This window comes from Ictalurus punctatus, chromosome 26 (assembly GCF_001660625.3).
Source record: "Ictalurus punctatus breed USDA103 chromosome 26, Coco_2.0, whole genome shotgun sequence".
Classification (NCBI taxonomy): Eukaryota; Metazoa; Chordata; class Actinopteri; order Siluriformes; family Ictaluridae; genus Ictalurus; species Ictalurus punctatus.
Genome location: NC_030441.2, coordinates 7,089,044 through 7,109,233, shown reverse-complemented (window position 1 = coordinate 7,109,233; position 20,190 = coordinate 7,089,044). Strand labels below are relative to the sequence as shown.

The window sequence follows — 20,190 nt, the reverse complement described above, 5'->3', positions numbered from 1 at the left end:
AATATAATATAATATAATATAATATTCAATTTTATTTGAATAGCGCTTTTAACAGTGGACATTGTCTCAAAGCAGCTTTACAGAAATATATAAACACAGGATACAGATTTTAAGTGTGTGTATCTATGCCTAATGAGCAAACCGGTGATGACGGTGGCAAGGAAAAACTCCCTAAGATGATATGAGGAAGAAACCTCTCTGAAGGGAACCCATCCTCATCTGGTAACAACGGATAGTGTGAAATTAAAAGAAAGTTCATTATGGTTTTATATAATATAATATGTTATAATATAATATAATATAATATACAAAGAAAATAACTGTTTATTAATCTTGAATATTCAGTATACACACTATTTTCTATATATTAAAAAATTCTTATTATTCTTCTTCTTATTATTATTATTCTTATTAGTCTATTTTGTTGAAGACAGATTTATGCCTTTTAGTGTGATATTAATTTATCTATGGTTGTTAGGGCAACTTGAGACAAGTGTAGTGTAGTGTAGAAGGTCAACTTGAAACTCCAACTACCACAATGCATCATTGATATCAACCGGAAGCGGAAGACGTGCACGTGGATGTAAACAAGTGTAAAAAGAGAAAAGGTACGATACGCGGATACGCTGTTTATTTAGTAAGTTTACTAACTTTCCTGCCCTTCGTAAGTCTTGTACAAGGAGAATGGGTCGATGTTACTGTTTCAGTGGTTTATGAATAATAATGGTGTCACAGCGCGCGAAGCTACAGTTCAGTCAAAAAAAAGAAAAGCATGGCGTCTCATGCGCTTCAGGACGCAGTATGAAATCAAACCTTTATCAAATCTACACCTTGGATGGGAAGTCAGTCGTCTTCAGAATTATTGGCACACTGGGGGATAAAGATATGAAACATCCTTTTGTGCTTAATTAGCGTAAAACGAACAAAACTACATGTCATAATTATTGGCACCCCTGCACTTAGAACTTTGTTCCACCTCCCATTACATAACATCATTGAGGCTCCTCCGCCAGTAATGCATGATGATATGGGATATCTGAGATCACTACCCAGTCTCTCCAGGGTCCTCTGTCCTCTCTTGTGGACACACGACTTCAGACCACCCCACAGGGTTTCAGTCTAGTTTAGCTCTGGTAGCCCTGGAATATCCAGGTCAAAAACTTGATTCTGTCAGTGAACCATGTGTGGATTTGGGTGTGTGTTTGTTGATAATTATCCTGCAGGACACTGAACACACAACCCATTTGTACCTTTTTGGCAGAAGCGGCTAGATTAGAATTCGGAGTCACCTTGTAATTCATGGAGTCTGTGGTGCAATATATCCACACAAGATTCCCAAGGCATTTGGAAAAAAAAACAGTCCCAGAACATCACAGATCCCATACATAGAAACCAGACAGACAGTGGGGATTAGGTTCTATTCTGTATATCCATCCTTCTTTTTACAAACCCACATTGAAAGTTTCTTGCCAAAAAAAAAAAAAAAAAAGCTCTACTGTTGTTTCATCTGTCAATCCAACCCGTTTTCAGTCAAAGTTCCAGTAGTGCCTAGTGGACTTACCTTCTGACATGCTTTCCAAATAATTTTTTGGGATGGGGTGGTGTATGCTTGTAGACTTTTGTCAAACTTTTCTCATTTTGTGTATTCTGTACAGAGTTGTGTGGTTTGGTTTGTCTCAATTTATGCTCTTATGCCTTTTTATAATTTTTTTTTTTATATAGTTTGTGATTTTGCCTTTTTTTTTTTTTTTTTTTTTTTTTTTTTTTTTTTTTAGGAACGTGTCCATCAGCTATGTCATTCTGATGTACCCAACTCCTTTGTACTCCCATGCTGGTCATGGGCCTTTCTCAGAGGTATATGAACCAGCAGAAGATTCTTTCCTTTTGATTGATACCTTGGAGAAGGATGCTGATTTGTTGCTGCGAAGCAAGTGGGTGTTCCATTTCTGTTTGCTCCTGTATTCAGTGTAACTTTGGTAAACATTCATTCTTACAGATGTATGTAAATACATGTTGTTTTCATTTATGCAAATACAGGACAGCAATGCTTTGCTAGGTTGATATTTTATTTATATTACTGCTAAATAAAATAAGGAATCCTAGTATTTTATGGAATAGTGTTCAAACATACTGGTGTATCTCAAAAATTTTAATATCATGGAAAATTTAATCTTTTCTGTAATTTAATTAAAAAAAGTGGAACTTTCATATATTATAGATTCATTACACATGAAGTGAAATATTTCAAGCTTTTTTTTGTTTTATTCTTGATGATTATAGCTTACAGCTCATGGTAATAAAAATCCAGTATTTCAAAATATTAGACTAAAGAAATTATAATACAGAAATTTAGAACTTCTGAAAAGTATATTAATTTATGCACTCGATACTTGCTCGTGGCTTTAATCCTTTTGCACAAATTACTGCATCAGTGCGGCGTAGCATGGGGGCAATCAGTCTGTGGCACTGCTGAGGCGTTATGGAAGCCAAGGATGCTTTGATAGCGGCCTTCGGCTCATCTGTATTGTTGGGTCTGGTGTGTCTCCATGGGGTTCAGGTCAGGCAAGTTGGCTTGCCAATCAAGCACAGTAACACCATGGTCAGCACAAACCAGTTACTAGTAGTTTTGGCACTGTGGGCAGGTGCCAAGTCCTGCTGGAAAAAGAAATCAACATCTCCATAAACCTTACCAGCAAATGGAAGCATGAAGTGGACTGAAATCTCCTGGTAGACGCTGCATCGACTCTCGACTTGAGAAAACACAGTGGATCAAAACCAGTAGATGACATGGCACCCCAAATCATCACTGACTGTTGAAACTTCACACTGGACTTCAAGCAACTTGGATTCTGTGTCTCTCACCTCTTCCTCCAGACTCTGGGACCTTGATTTCCAAATGAAATGCAAAATTTACTCTAATCTTGCCCATGAATGTGGTTTGTACTGAACCAGACTGAGAGATTAAAGGCTCAGGAAACCTTTGCAGGTGTTTTGTGTTAATTAGCTGATTAGAGATCTTCTCAGGTCGACATTTATGTATTATAAATTCTTTATTCTAATATTTTGCGACTGGATTTTCTGGATTTTCGATTTCCATGAGCTGTAAGTCATAATCATCAAGATTAAAACAAAAAAGTCTTGAAATATTTCACTTTGTGCAATGAATCTAGAATATATGAAAGTCATACTTTTTAAATTAAAACGGAAAAAAAAAAAAGAACTTTTCCACAATATAATTTTTTTTTTTTGTCATGCACCTGTACATATATTTGAAGGGAAAAAATTGGAAATTGAGGTAAGTTAAATAAAAAGATAAGTTAATAGGAAATTGATAGATACCCTGCATCCCAATTGGCATACTATGTACCAAAAGTCTGTACTCTATTTCTGAAGAAAAAGTTCATACTTTTGAGTGTGTAGTAAAACAGTATGTAAGTACAGGGACATACAAATACATTGTAACAGCAGAGCACACTGTCACCGTAAATAAACTCCTGGTTGCGTTTGAGCTTTTCTTCATTCCTTATTCCTTATATAATTTATATTATATAGTTAAGTTGATCATTCCATTGATTTATTTTTCAAGTTGTGGGAAATATTAGCTGAAAAAGTGTCCAGGGATCCACGCTTCAAAAATCTCCTGGAAATAGTAGACCATCCAGGTACCTTTGGGATACTCACTTCAACATATTACGATTTGGGGCACACAAATTCTCATTTCGGATACTGTTTAGTAGAGGTCGGCCGATTGATTGGTTTTGCTCATTAATCGGCACCGACAACAGATTGCTCAAACTATCCATTTAACGGCAAAAATCCACACAGATAGTTTTCCCAGTTGTATCCATTGTGTGAGCATCCGAGAAGGGTCCGCTGTTATTATACAGTGCGAGAGCGGTCTCTAGAGGCGAAATAAAAAGTTTTTTTTAGTTGTTTTTTGATTCATTTTGGACGTTTCTATTTTTATTTGTTATTTGGAGTGTTACTGTTTGGTTCAGTTTGGATGTATATCTTTTATTTACTTTAATATTTTTAATAGTTAACATTAATATTTATATAGTTGTCACAAATGGGAGTGGGAGAGACAATTTTATATCAGAATTAGTAACCATATTGCTTGCATTATGGTCCTGCAGACACACTTGTACCCAGCTTATTTTAAACAAACTTTGTCACTTAGTCATTTACTGAAGTTGTGTTTGGCCTATTTTCATAGGCCAAACCAAAGTAAAAATTCTCAGCAGATTTACAAACGTTTCAGTAACCTTCATTTTCTTCATACTTGTCTGCGTATGCTTAGTGCCTCAGTACCAGGCGCACCCACAGCGCAGCTGATGTGCATTTAGTGACAAAATTGAAACTCCACATAAGGCAACGCTTTTGTGTTTGAAAATGACAAAGTAACGAGGAAACGGTGAAAGAACACCTCCTGAGTGTACAGTGCTCTGAATTTTCCATCAACGCAGCTCAGTTGTAGCAGTGAGTTGGCAGCCATAGGCACCGGCTCTATACCGATCTCTCCATACTTTTACAGGACTGCATTTCTTTTGTCCTATTTGAGTGGCTCAGTTTACTCGTCTTAATTTATGGATTTGTATTGTATTGTGAATTTGCTATGGACTTCAAGCTTTCATAAAATTTTTGTGTGCAGTTGAAATAAAAAAGCTATTTAAACACATGCAGTAGCTCATATATATGTTCATATATATATATATATATATATATATATATATATATATATATATATATATATATATATTTGAAGCGAGGTTCATATTAGTCTCATTATACGTGAATTTAACTCAGTAGCTCTAATAGGATATTAACTTTTTTCCCCCCAAACAAACTGGATTTTCATGAATACCACAATTGTTGTGTGGATGATATACAAACAAATTTGTTTGTATCCAGCTTGATTATGAGGCCCATTAGACAGAAAAACCAAAGATGTATGTATTTTTATTTGGTACTGCACTTCAGTTAATGTAAAATGTATTTAATGAAAATTGGAGAAAAGGGGGAACATTTCAACCACACATTTGTGTTGTCAGGATTGATTATTCTGAGCACTTGTATTAATGCCCATTCCTGATATACTGACATCAAAAACATTAACTTTAGTGTGAACTCACGTTCCTTGTACATATGCAACTGATCCTGTAGTAATTGATTGGGTTTCTATGCGTGTTTCAGACCTGTTGTCTGCCTTGAGGTTGGCAGTGGCTCAGGTGTGGTCTCTGCTTTTTTGGCATCAGTAACTGGAGCTGGAGCATTATATCTGTGAGTATGTGGATGACTTGTGATCAGTATTTCATTTGATATCAGCATTTTACTTAATTTTTCCAAAAAAAAGGAAAAGAAAATGTTAAATCGAAACTAGCAGTATTAAATCTGATTAAATTATTTGTCATGTCTATGTTTCTGCTGTTCTGCTGATATCTTGTGGGCAGAAATTATTCTTGATAAATTTGCTCTATGTGTCACTGGCATAGATTTGATTAGTTTTCTCTGCAGCCCTACAGCAAAAAATAAAACTCAAACTGTGGTTCTGGGTCAAAGTGAGTACATGGTTTTTCATTGTACCTTTCCTATACTGTGCATGTCAAAGCTGCACTGACTTGAACCCGGCAGCAGCTCAATGCACAGCAGAGACATCTCGCTGCAATAACCTGGACCTGCAGCCGGTTATAACCGACTTGGTGAGATAGACTTAACTCGCTCTCTTCTTTCCTTGCTCTTGAACCATTTGGTTAGAATTGTTTAAGCATGTGATGCTAATCAATACTGCAATACATTGTGATATCGAAGATGTACAGTGGTGCTTGAAAGTTTGTGAACCCTTTAGAATGGTAGAAAAGTAGACAAAGAGAACCTTGTTAAACAAATGAGACAAAAATATTATACTTGGTCATTTATTTATTGAGGAAAATTATGCAATATTACATGTCTGTGAGTGGCAAAAGTATGTGAACCTCTACGATTAGCGGTTTAATTTGATGGTGAAATTTGAGTTTGGTATTTTCAATCAATGGGACAATGATCATGTGTGAGTGAGCACCCTGATTTATTTAAAGAACAGGGATCTATCAGAGTTTGATCTTCACAACACGTTTGTCGTCTTCTTCTTTTCGTGTCGAGGTTCCACTTCATATTAGTTTCAGGTCATGCACAGGTCATGCGCCATGCAGGAATGTGGACACGCGGGGCACGACAACAGGTGCGCCATGGTTTGTGTCGCTAATCCGCAGGTGGTGCAATGAGTCGATTGGACAGGAAGCAGTCCCCATCTGGCCATATTCTCCCTCCAGTGTCTGACTTGTGTTCTTAGTCTGTTTAGCGCCCTCCATATTGGCCACGGTTGTTTGTGCCCAGGCGGCAGATGTTCAGCGGGTCGCACATAGAGGTCGGGCAGGGTGGCACTTGCCCTGCCAGAACGAGCAGCGTGCCTTGGACGGGTCACCCAACAGAGGGCTCATGCACCTCATGAAGCTCTTAGGCAGGCATGCGGCAAGCGGTGTTCGTGCAGCGGGTGTCGTGGGTCTTGCTCCTGTTTGCGTTTTTCGACGGCACAGGCAACCTCTCTCTGGATCTCTGGGGGAGCGACTCCAGCTAGCGGGTACAGCTTGTTGAGTGGGGTTGGCTTGAGGCATCTTGAGGCACCAGGCCAGTGGTGTGCACAGTGTGAGCCTTTACGCCCCAGCTGGTGTTAAAGCAATGAGCTTTGTATGTGAGCGCCCTGTCTAGTGTGATCCCCAGATATCTTGGGTAAGGGCAGTGCTCGATCTCTACACCATTCCAGGTGACACTCAGGGCTCTCCTCACTTGCGCAGGTGAAACACGCAAGTCTGCATCTTTGAGGGGTTAGGCCTGAGACAATTGGCCTCATAGTACTGTCCTAGATGTTTTAAGGCCTCACAAGGTCGACTCTACCTCTTCGAAAGAACTGCTCTGCACTTCTAAGGCCAAGTCGTCTGCATACACGAATCGTTGTGCCTGGGGTGGGCTGGGTTGGTCATTCGTGTAGGTATTGAACATGGTCGGGGCCAGGACGCTACCCTGTGGAAGAACATTTTTATGACATCTCCAGCGACTGTTCCCTATGTGGGGATGGACTTGGAATCTGCGATTGTGGAGCAGCTCATTGAGAATTTTCATGAAGCCTCTGTCCTTGGTAATATTTGTAACTTTTGTAAGCAGTCCCTTGATGTTGACTGTGTCGTCGGCAATAGATAGATTGGAAAATGCCACCCCCATAATCATACCGAGTTCAAAGCCATCCTCAATAAATGGCGTCAGCTTCAGTGTTTGGCTCGTGCAGGATTTCCCGGGTTGGAACCCAGCCTCTTCTGGTATGAGTTGGGGCTCGACTACGGGTGCCACCCGGTTGAGCAAGAGGCGCTCGAACAGCTTATATGTGTGGCAGAGAAGAGATATTTTTTTGGTAGCTTTTGGTGTCGTTGGGGCATTTCCCTGGCTTCAGCAATGCAACGACCTTTGATTTTCTCCAAGCTCTTGGTATTCTAAGCATTGTTAGGCAGTCGTTGAAAAGTGCCAGGAGCCACAATGTTGCCACTGGACCAAGGTTCTTGATCTGCTCTAAGGTAAGATCATCAACACCGCCTGCCTTTCTGTTTTTCAGAAGTTTCACTGAAGTGACAACTTGAAACAGTGTGAACGGTTTACTTATTTCGCTGCTGTTTTCCTGTGCTTCCGCTACTAGTGCAACTCTAGGTAGTCGGTGTAGGGGTTTACCACTGAGGAGCGACCTGATTAGCGGTGACTTGTCCAGGGTTCGTAGCTGCAGGGGGGTCGCCCGTTAGCCTATGGAGGGTGGACCAGGTTTTTTGTTGTTGTGTGTCATGTCAATGTTCGTCACTGTGTCTTCCCATTTTTTCCTACGGCTCGTGGACAGCTCTTGCATCAGCTCGGCGTCAGTCTGTATGGTTTCCTTGGAGAAGGGCTCACTCTCGTACAAGGCCTCATACGTTTTAAGAAGTCCTGATGCATTTGCGTTAAGCCCAGGGACATGGTATGTGCGGCAGCCTCTCAGTATGGTTTGACATGACACAGTTCGGACGATTTTAATGAATTCGTCGTAGATGAAAAAGTACAGAGTTTCTCGTCAATATCCTTTGCGAATCGAGTCCAGTCTGCTTTACCAAAGATGAACCGCCACTGGAAGGAAACCGTAATTGGTTGTTCTACAGTTTGCACCAGACACATAGGCCTGTGCTGTGTTTTTGGGATGGGTTTGTAGACGAACTTCGAGCACTGCTGGCTGATGTTCTCGCTGACAAAGATGAGGTCAGGGTTTTAGCCGCGTCGCCATCGTCCACCGTTGAAGGATGCAGGTAGCTTCGGGTTGTGGAGGAGAGTGAGACCGTTGGCCTCCGCCCATGTTTCAACTGCTTCACCGTTGGAGTTGGTGGATTGGTTGCCTCACATCGTGTTGTGGCTATTGAAGTCTCCAACAATCAGTCTAATCCACTGGTCGTCCGAATCGCTGATGTCCCTGGGACAAACCACCGTCATCCGTATACAAACCACCTGCCCAAACTTTCATATGAAAGGTTGGGCACGTGGTTTGTACACGGATAAGATTGTGCAGGTACCAACGTCCTCGGTGATGAGCTCCATAGTGTCCCCACGAGCACAAGAAGATGTAACTGTAATGTCCGGTTTGGTGTAGATCGCACTTCCACCTTTTGGGTGTGGAATTCACGCTACTTATTTCAGTCCGGGTATCTGCGGCCTAGTTTGGCCAGAATCACAATGCGTCTCTTGGACGCATAGAATATTACATTGCATCTCGTGGCACATTTCCGAAAGGAGTAGCGCAATGTCTTCTGAGAAACCCTCTATGTTAATAGAGATGACGGTCAGGGCTGGCTCTGACAAGTGCCGTTTGGTGTCATATATTACTGGTCGAAGGATTGGCCGCTCAGCAGTATAACACTGAACGTTGCCCAGGGTGCGCCAGGCACTGTGACGACGAGGGTTGTCGGATACTTCAATTGTGCCATACGGGGAGGCTCCTTCCGTGCACATCACACTTGTATGTGGAAGTGTAACATGACACAAACAAAGGAGATTTCTGAGGCTCTCAGAAAATGTGTTGTTGATGCTCATCAGACTGGAAAAGGTTAGTAAACCATCTCTAAAGTGTTTGGACTCGCCATTCCACAGTCAGACAGATTGTGTACAAATGGAGGAAATTTAAGACCAGTGTTACCCTCCCCAGGAGTGTTTGACCAACAAAGATCACTCTAAGAGCAAGACGTGTAATAGTATGCAAGGTCACAAAGGAACTCAGGGTAACTTCTAAGCAACTAAAGGCCTCTCTCACATTGGCTAATGTTCATGAGACCAGCATCAGTTGAAAACTGAACAACAATGGTGTACATGACAGGGTTGCAAGGAGAAAGCCACTGCTCTCCAAAAAGAACACTGCTGCCCTTCTGCAGTTTGCTAAAGATCACGTTAACAATGTGGAAATCTGATGATATTTTATGTCATATTTATACAGAAGTATAGACAATTCTAAAGGGTTAATAAACTTGCAAGCACCAGTGTATAATATCACCAGGGAGCCTTCAAAATATGGTAATATTGCAACATTCAGGTCAGGAATTTTTATGCATTTTATGTATATTTTTGCAATAAGCCTTTTGTGTTTTTGAAATAACAACTGTCCCATTTGGAAGGAGAGCTATGGTAATATCTAAGATATTTTATTTTGGTTGAAGTTTTAAGCTGAATTACATGTAGCTAACATATCCTCTGTAATTGACTGATTAACAGGTATGTCTGTTTATATAGACGTGGAATTCATTCTGGTAGTTAATTTTAGGTCGTTTTGCATGGTAAGCGAACGATTGTGAGTGATGATCAGTGGAGCTAGAGAGGCCACAGTGCAATGCCTGCTCATTGGTTCATTTTGAACCAAATTTGTTCAGATTATTACAGATACAGTAAATATCCAAATACAATATGATAAAGGGTGAAATTATAATGACATCTTAATTATAATGTTCCCCATCAGAGCACTGCCTTTTTGCATTTACACAAGCATAACTACTTCACTATTACTTAATACTGATGTGCATGTAAGAAGTTGTTTTTGTTCCTCAGACTGAGTGTCTGCTGCCAAGATTGAATGGAATGGTGGATGTTCTTCTTTTCAACCCACCATATGTGGTTACCCCATCTGAGGAGGTAAGGCGGACTAATGCCAAACAGGTTAATGTAAAATAACAGTGTTAAAATTTGGTGTTTACTTCAGCTGTAAAATTCTTAGGCTGCATACGACTTACATCAGACTTGGGTACTTGAACTAGGAATTCCATCATTTTACCTACCATGACACGATAGATATACGAAGTGGCTGGAAACCCCCACAAACACCTTTTGTTAGCAATCAACTAGCCAGCTGACCGTATACAGTATAGTCACTGTTATAGATTTAACAAACATGTACATTGACCTAAAGCAAATACTTGTGTATATACAGCAGAACTCATTTAAAGGTAAAAAGTCCTATTTTGTTTACTGATGAAGCTGTACACAGCCGTGTTCATTTGATGTTATTGTTGAACTCGGGGTTGAGGAAACCATCCAGAGTTTATGAGTAGGAATTTGAAGGGGGCTGATTCTTTGGGGGGTTTTTCCCCCCTAGTCAAACTCAGCATTATATACCATGAAGAAACTTGTGTACTGTTGAAGTCTATTAACCCACATATTTTCCAAGTATGCTTTTTGATAACATTAGTTTTTATTTAAATTTTTAACTTTATGCAGACATTCTGAGAAAGCCCTTGAAAGTATCACTGAAATCAATTGAGAGTGCATTGACTTGATGTGTATGTTGAATAACGAGATACACAATTTCTTTTTGTCTAATATTGTTGACACTTCGTGCACAGGTGGGCAGTCATGGCATTGAGGCTTCCTGGGCAGGAGGAAAGAGAGGCAGGGAGGTGATGGACAGATTCTTCCCCATGGTTTTGCAGTTATTATCCAAGCAGGGCCTGTTCTACCTTGTTACGGTGTCCGATAACAATCCAGGTAGGAGAATCTGAGAGAAGTTCAAGTTACTAGTTATCATAAGCCTCACTGCAGCTACTACAATAAGCAACCTGGCAACCTAAAGTCTTCTTTATTAGTGCTTTTTAGTATAATGTTACAGATGTTGCCATAACAGGGGGAAAAAGAAAATTCTATCATCACATTGACTGTTTTTGAAACAATTGAACAATCATGATCAAGCAAACTGATTTTGGTGCCACATTAATGGACATTCCGTAGCCTTAATTGGCTAACTTTAATTTTTTTCAGAAGCTGTAAACAATGTTATAAGGGTATTGCATTAATAACATCAAGAACCACACACATAATGCATTACAGAGAAACTCTTAATCAGATAACCTGTACAGGGTAGCACAAGATGTTTGTACTGGTTAAACATATATATTTTTTCACGGAAGGGAATTTGGCCTGTGTAGCCTCATGTTTATATGCTACTGAAACTGGACATGTGAATGACCAGTTGGGAGCAGGAAGCACCCATACACTGAAGCTTGCTAATATATAATTCATATTTATATAATAATTTTACCATACAGTCATCAACTTCATTTTGTTGATGGGTATTATACTACAGGCTGTGTTTTGAGGTTTTTGAACCAAAGGGGCGTAAATGACATTTTGGAAGTTCCAAGCCCGCATAGTGTGACATTCCAGCGCTTCCAGTTGCAATGGAGTGATAATAATCTAGTTTGAACTTTACTGTGTTTTATGTCCAGAAGAGATTCTGTCTCTGCTTGGTGAATCCGGCTTAAGAGGAGAGGTGTGTCTGTCTCGTCAGGCGGGGAGAGAAAAGTTGTTCATCCTGCGCTTCAGCAAGAGTAACATCACAGGACTGTAAATACTAAAGGCACAGTTGCACTACATACTGACTGAAATCCTCTCTGTATTCCCCAAAGCAGAGTGATTTGACTGCCGAGTGGCAGTCAAAATCAGTAAAAGTTAACATCCATGTAAAGTTACTGATATCTCAAGGAAACAATACACAGGTGTCCTGTTCTTGCTTTACTGCACTAGTCTTTCTAAGGTCCTATATCTTGGTAGCTGTAGCGTTGGTGAATTTAGATATGTTTGAGAACAGAGACATGTCATACTGAGAGTCCATCACAAGCAGAGAAACAGAGAAATGATAACGTTAACTAGGAAGAAGGTAGAGCTTCACATATCATCTTTTGCTCAATATTTCATAACTCCATATTTTGGTCCAACAGAAATGACAATCTTTAAATAAAAAGAATTTACAACACTTAAAAATATGAGAAGTTTGACATTTTCTGACACCATTTGACCATGTTATGTTGTGAAACTGTGACATTGGTATCGTTCATTGATATATTTTTAGATTCTGCATTAATATAGTAAGATCAAGTTGTCAAGATTTAATATAATGTATTCCGGACCAGGCAGTGACACAATGTCGGCTTTTACATGCAAAGAATAATTAATAGTTAACTGCAGTTTATCACCAGTCATAACTGTTGTATCTCTCTGTTTTTGAGAAACTGATGACTTTCTACATGCCATGCAATTCATCTAGTTAACCCAAGTGGGTTAGTAATTTTTAAGTAATTATTGCTGAACACAATAGAAAGGGGTAAAGTGGACTCATAATAGCAGCTAAGTTACTAATATAACTACTTTCTTGATTCAGTATGGAGTGTTCAGTAATACGTGATGGCAACATTGTAACAGTTGTACTCATTGTAAAACTCTACACAGGACAATGTACAACACACTAGCATCAACATCTGAAATGCGATTAAATGAACACTCACTCAGTGTAATCGAGACTAATTCAGAGTCACGGACAGAGGTACTGTTACCATGTGACCATGTCCATGCACTACTGCATTAGCTCTCATCTCTATATTAAGCTCAAGCCCCAACACCTATGCTGATTGGTTCCAGATGATGTGCCCATCTTCCCCAAGTCTCACTGTTCCACTCGCTACAAGCTCTAAAGCAGTGGGGAAGGCCTGATGCTCCGCCTCCCGGATGCGCTCTGATGGATTGTCCTCGGTGTCCGTCAGAATGGGACCAGCTTCCTGTATGATGATGGCACCTGCGTCCACCCCCTCCTGTTATTGTGTTACAAGATACCAGATGAAATAATAAGGTTAAGCTTAGTTTTGATGGCAGAGAAAAGGTAATCCAAATCAGGGATTTGGCTGTGGGAGAGAACTCCCCAAAAATTACTTCACTGTATGTTATTTTCTGTTGCTGTCAAACATTCTTTCAGAGAACATTTTTATTCCTAAATTCTTAAGTGACCGTGGACTTCATGTTAACAAAAGCTGTGGAAGAAGCCAACTTACAGCCACAAAGTGCATAGTGCATCCTGTTATCCGAATCCCAGCCAGCTGTGCTTGCTTTTGTGCATTCATACCTTTGTAGGAAGACAGCAGTGATGGATAGATATTCAGCACCTTGCCTGTGCTGGCTCAAATTTAGCCTATTACCCAAAAACACTTAAAATTCAACATAGAAGCAAATACTCACATCTGTGAACCCAGTTGGAGATAGAAAAAAAGACACCAGCCGTGAGTGAGAAGAAGCAAGGGTCCAGATTTATTGGTTCCGTTCCACCACACGAGATCCACACCGATGAGAATTCTCAGAAGTGATCTGACACCCGGAGCTCAAGCTCCAGTATTTACACAGTAGATAACCAATATATTTCAGAAAGACTATGATATCAATACCAATAGGGTTAAAAAAAGAGCTCATCTACATTACCATGATGTTTTGAAAGAGGACTTTCTGGATACCATTAGGATCGAAAGTGGGAGAGAGACAAAACAATTTAGAGAGACCGTGGTCTCACTCTTATCTCACCGGGGCAGCTTGACTCAGCTACCCTTATAAATGGCTCCTCATGGTTTTCTCTTAAAATTAAGGCCTTCCTTGCGAGACAGGAATCTTCACCATCTGAATTATGAGTAAGTTTCTTTTACATTTTTCTGTATTTCTGGTTTATAATTTACTTTCATATTTGCTCTATATCTCTATTTTATATATGGTTATACTGCTTGCAAATGGTTTACTTAACTTCCTACTTCATAATATCATTATATTACCCTTCTAATATCCTACATATCCTACTACTCTTTATATTACCCTTATAATATCTTAATACTCCTTTTTATTATTCTTATAAAGTTATAATGTTGTGTGTGTGTGAGAGAGCGAGAGAGACAGAGAGAGTGTGTGTGTGTGTGTTATGTCTGCATGCCTGCCCTTGACTGTACAAGTGTGTGTGTTTGCACTCCTCAGCTCTTATACTTCTTTGTGACTAATAAACCATAGTGTGTTACTCTTAAAAGATCTTAAAGTGTGAATCCAATTCGTCAATATCCGCCTAATACCGCTTCTGTGTGTCTAGGTGCCCGTCGTCATTTTTTCTTCTCTCTTTTACTGGAGGGGCTGGATTTGGATCTGAACACTCACTATCAGCTCGCGCATCTCACTGCTGACATCATGGTGCTACTTAACGTTCTTCGTAGCACCCCCTCTGGAAATGGAAATGCGCCCCCCCAGATACAGAATCCAGCCCGTGAATGTGTGTATTGACGCCTCTACACAGACAGACCCTCCGCCTGACCCTCCCTCCAGCTTTCAGTCTGAGGATGATGTCACCTTCTCTGATCTGGGCTCTGACCATCCTTCCCTCTTCTCACCTGTCAGTCCGCCGTACTCTCAGTGGTCTCCTTATTTCACCTTTGCTGCCTATCCCATGTCCCCAGGACACACCCCATTTTCCTCCCCCTACCGCTCTCCTCAAGATTACGCACCCACCAGTCCTGTGAATTTTCAATAAAATTACATATTACTCATACTAGGTCTCCCTCATGTTTATTTCATGTCATTTTTATCCACAACATTTCCCCCCTCTGAGGCTATAAAGCCTCATACACTACCTTAATTAAGCGGGTATCTGTGGAGAAACTGGTTCTGCCACACCCCATGGCCGTCCCCCGCTAGCTGTCGGAGGATTACTCTAACGAAGCCATAATTCCTGCACTCTTCCTCGTAATCAAATGGGTCCCTTACAGTAACCACTTCTACGCTACACTGATCAGGATAGGAGCTGAGGAGGGTTTGTAGACCTGGTGGGAGACATGCTAGCGGTGTGCGCCCCGGGACTTCATAGTAGATTGGCAGCTGGAGAATGGGCCTTAGGGCCCCTACGTGACGTCTACTTTGCGCCGGACCCATGTAGATGTACCTAGCCATAACTCTTAACCCTTGACTTCTCCTTTCAAGTATATGTATATATATATATATATATATAATGTATGTATGTATGTATGTATATGTTATTTTGAATCTAACTACCTTGATTATACGTTTGTTTGCCAACATCGATTATAAGTGTCATTAACTGAGTTCCCCTAATCATTCATTACTACTACTACTGCCGTCGCTAGTCTAAGTATGCCACTACAGTAACTACTTGATTGGATCTACACGTCCCTATCTTTCTCAACTAGGCCTGTCAGCACACAGTTTTGTATTCGTCGGGGCCTGCAGAGTCTTGCTTCCCCAAAAAAACAAACAACAAAACCCCAAACCTTGCAGTCGGGTGGGCGAATAAACCTTCTATCAGGAAAAATTCCCACCCTGCCAGCACTATGTGCTCGACAGCACCATTGTATTTTTCTCATGCCTGAGTGCGTCACAGTTTGTTGCACATCACATGTCATGGGTCATATCACAAACATTTTGTAACAATACAACTTGACAGTCTCTGTTGGCAGTATCTCTCTGTATGCTGGTTGTCTTCAGCTCAAGCACTTTACGTACTGTAGAGAGCCACCCTTTGGGGAGAGGTTAGGCTAGCACGTACACCCAGGGTATGGATCTTCACATCTTCTCATCCTGTCTGCCATTGACTTGAGAGTTCTACGAGAATGTCTCTTGACAGCAGACCCCCCGTTGACAGCAGCTTCGTACACAGCAGCTTCGTACCGAACCTTCACATGTTCCCCACCATCTTGTCATTGGAGGATCAAGCATCCTTGTAGTCAGCTTCAGCCATTCTCTCACTGCTCCTGGTCTCCCACCTCCGGGTGAACGCCTCACCCATAACAATGCACCCAGCTCTTTTCCTGTGAATAGATAGCTTGAAGTATTATAAAATAAGAAGACCATGAAATATTGCTGAAATAATACTGCAGAGATTAAATAATGTTGGTCTATCAAATCATTTAAAAATTATTAAAGTAATCTCAACTTCTGTAACCAAACGAATAACACCTCTCATAAAGGGGTCTTCCACTCTCATGTTTAGTTAATCTGTAAAAGAGTTCTTGTCTGTTGACTTTAAAAATACAAACCCAATTGGCAAAGATACGTTCTTATCCCTTCCTGATTTCCTTTCTTAATATCCTTCTGGTGCATGAAAAACAAAATCCTTTTGTCTAGGACTATTTGTGATGTACACTAATCTAACATGTTAATATCCCGTCTGTGCTAACGAGTGATAATCCCCATACTACAGAACTAATAAACAGAGTAAACAAGGTTGAGATCTAGATATGTATTTACAGTCCTCTAGTCACTTTTATCCCACTTATTTTTATTCAAAACAACCTAGTGAATTTGGTTTTATGTGTACAACAATAGTGTTTAGTCTAAATGGTAGACATGCATGCACCCCTTTGTCCCTTATTAACTTCTAACTGTATCACACACAAATATCACTCAGACCCTTCATATATGACATTTAAATTTTGTTCACTTTATTTAAATATATCTAATTAGAAGTAATGTGAATATGTATTTAACTTAGTCTAAAATAAAATTTATCATCTATGAGCTTTGCTACAATTTACCCCCAATTTGTTTCCTTGGCTGAGTGCCCAATTGTGAAAGGCATAAGATTCCTTCTATGAATGTATCCATTTCATTTAAACTGTATTTGACCATATTAAGGTAGTGTTAAATCTACTCATGTCACAAACCACATTTCCCATCCTGCACTGCGGTCCACAAACATGGCTGCCATGGACTGCAATTCCCAGATCTCACACACCTGCATCCAGTTCACAGCTCAGTCACTGCTACTATATAAAGATTTATCAATTCACTTCACAGATTGTGCAGTATATGCTCCATTCCTCGAGTTTGTGATCACTGCCCTGTTTTATTTAAATATTGCAACTCATATACTTTGTATGACATATCCATAGCATTTAATTTTTACAGAAATATGTTTAAGCATTTATTTATATATATATATATATATATATATATATATATATATATATATATATATATAGAGAGAGAGAGAGAGAGAGAGAGAGAGAGAGAGAGAGAGAGAGAGAGTCCCTTGACTTTAATGTGTGGTGTGAAATTTGATAACTAAAAGATTGTAGAAAGGCGCAAAAAATTATATTATTATTGTCATTTTGGGGCCTTTTAACTAACCAAGACATTCATTATTTATGGAATATAAATGAAAGGTCCAAATGGACTGACTCACTCATTTCTCAACAATGGCCTGAAAATGCACACTTTTTCCACACTTCCAGTCTTCCCTGGATCACACACTCTGGGAATATTTTTTTATATATTTTACTAGAAATTCTTATTTACACAATAGGCAGTCTGGCAAAGGTCTAAAATATTTACAATGTTTTTGAGTGCTCCCCAATTTTTAAAACATTCATACAGCAATTATTGATACCAAAGTAATTATAATACTCACAGTCACACCCGACTCACAGAAAGTCTGTACCCGAATCAAAACATTCAATGACAAAGCAGAAGAGCGCTGAAGAGCGCACACACACCGTATTCTCTTTTCACACACACTCCCTGCGCAGATAAGGCCCGATAGGGACACACATACCTTCCTTTTTATCAACAACGCCTGCAAGCTCACATACACATATTATATTCACACACTATTGCACATATTTATTTTATTACATACACACAGTTGTGGTTTCAGAGTATAAAGCACCTTCACACCAGCTCCGTATGTATGAAGCTTACGGTCATATAAATTAAATGCAACTTTCTCCGAAACTAATTTTCAAAGCTTATTAAACACACATATCTCCTTATGTATGGAGCTCATGTTCAGAGCACTAATGAATACATTTTTCCCTGTCTCCAAAACTAAGTTTCAGAGCTTATCGCACATGCATGCACGCTCTCACACCACACTCATATTATAAACACACATATTTGTTATTACACATTCATACACCGGGCACGCTGGGACCGTTACCTAAGTTGCGTGACGCGGACCTGGGCCCAGGATTTATACCGCTCTCTATCCAGACCTGGACTCAATCCAGCAGTATTAGGGGTCCCCCACCAATGCAGTTGGTGCATCTAGGGGCCGGTATCTGGGATTTGAGGCCTCACATCCACCTGCTTCCTATCCAGCCCTGGAAACTTTCAACAGCGGTATTGCAGGACTTTTGCTCACACAACACATATACCATTTCATTAAACAACCTTACATAGTTACAATCAGTTTACACTTCTCTTACCTTTTCTCACTCACTCAAGGTTCTTTTGGAGACCAACTTAGTCCTTCTTCCCACCCCAGGGCTTCCCACTCGTGGCAACAGATCATTTAAACAGAACTTTGAAATAACAGGCGTCTGCAATACCTTTTTTCCCCTACACATCTGTTGCTTAGAGAGTGAAGTCCCACGGGAGAGATTACAGACATAATATAGATCTTAACCCAGTCCCATCTGGGGTGCCAAATGCTGGCCCAAATTTAGCCTAATACCCAAAGACACTTAAAATTCAACATAGAAGCAAATACTCACATCTGTAAACCCAGTTGGAGATAGAAAAAAAGACACCAGCCGTGATTGAGAAGAAGCAAGGGTCCAGAATTTATTTCCACCTCACGAGATCCACACCAATGAGAATTCTCAGAAGTGATCTGACACCTGGAACTCAAGTTCCAGTATTTATACTGTATTTACACAGTAAATAACCAATATATTTTAGAAAGACTATGATATCAATACCAATAGGGTTCAATCTACATTAGGGTTCAATCTACAGGCTCATCTACATTACCATGATGTTTAAAAAAAGGCTTATCAAATTTACCATGATGTTTTGAAAGAGGCTTATCAAATTTACCATGATGTTTTGAAAGAGGACTTTCTGACTACCATTAGGATTGAAAGTGGGAGAGAGAGAAAACAATTTAGAGAGACCTTGGTCTCATGTTGTTATCTCATAATGTTATGTGTGTGCGTTGGGGCCTTTGGGTGTGTTATGTCTGTACACCCGCCCTTGACAGTACGAGAGTGTGTGTGTTTCTCAGCCTGCACTCCTCAGCTCTTATATTTCTCTGTGACTAATAAACCATAGTGTGTTACTCTTAAAGATCTTAAAGTGTGAATCCAATTCGTCAATATCCGCCTAATACCGCTTCTGTGTGTCTAGGTGCCCGTCGTCATTTTTCCTTCTCTCCTTTACTGGAGGGGCTGGATTTGGATCTGAACACTCACTATCAGCTCGCACATCTCACTGCTGACATCATGGTGTCTGAGGATGATATCGCCTTCTCTGATCTGGGCTCTGACCATTCTTCCGTCTTCTCACCTGTCAGTCCGCCATACTCTCAGTATTCTCCTTATTTCACCCTTTCTGTCTATCCCATGTCCCCAGGACGCCCCCCATTTTCTATCCCCCTACTGCTCTCCTCAGGATTACACACCCACCAGTCCTGTGAATTTTCAATAAAATTACATATTACTCATACTAGGTCTCCCTCGTGTTTATTTCATGTAATTTTTATCCACAACACCACACAGGAGGAATGTGAACAAGTTTTGTAAGGGCACAATTTATGAACAGTGACTTTCTACACTTCAATTGTCACTTTTTCACCTTATCATACATTATTATCAACTTGTAGATTTTAAGGTAAACAATCATATTTCGAATCATTTTAGGTCAGAAGCCTGTCATAGTACTATATTATGTCATCAATATGTGAAAAATGTCACATTGAACGACGTCACGCAGTTAATTATATTAGTTTGTTAGAAAAACCACTTTCCTTTGCTCCCAGCCGCTTGAAAATCGCTGGATAGTGTTTAAAGCATCTGAAGAACACCAATG

At 40.0% G+C, this 20,190-nt stretch overlaps 1 protein-coding gene across 5 annotated transcripts; it reads left to right on the top strand.

Moving 5' to 3' along the window:
* The first annotated feature begins 544 nt into the window (after positions 1 to 544).
* Positions 545 to 19,827, top strand: n6amt1 (N-6 adenine-specific DNA methyltransferase 1). 5 transcript variants are annotated; one of them, XR_008393471.1, is made up of 9 exons: positions 552 to 637; positions 1,776 to 1,931; positions 5,194 to 5,280; positions 5,609 to 5,699; positions 10,132 to 10,215; positions 10,923 to 11,064; positions 11,802 to 11,919; positions 12,991 to 14,021; positions 14,465 to 14,917. XR_008393471.1 is itself a non-coding variant. In XM_053675936.1 (8 exons), exons 2-8 carry the CDS (start codon positions 1,804 to 1,806, stop codon positions 19,598 to 19,600), a joined length of 741 nt encoding a protein of 246 aa, XP_053531911.1. In that variant the 5' UTR covers positions 545 to 608; positions 1,776 to 1,803; the 3' UTR covers positions 19,601 to 19,827.
* The last annotated feature ends 363 nt before the right edge of the window (positions 19,828 to 20,190 follow it).

Bases quoted from the DNA above. Each gene is read 5' to 3' on its own strand.
- n6amt1 (XM_053675936.1), top strand. From the start codon at position 1,804: ATGTACCCAACTCCTTTGTACTCCCATGCTGGTCATGGGCCTTTCTCA. The intron at 5,281-5,608 runs GTGAGTATGTGG...TGCATGTCAAAG, and splicing joins GGAGCTGGAGCATTATATCT to CTGCACTGACTTGAACCCGG. The intron at 10,216-10,922 runs GTAAGGCGGACT...CTTCGTGCACAG, and splicing joins TGGTTACCCCATCTGAGGAG to GTGGGCAGTCATGGCATTGA.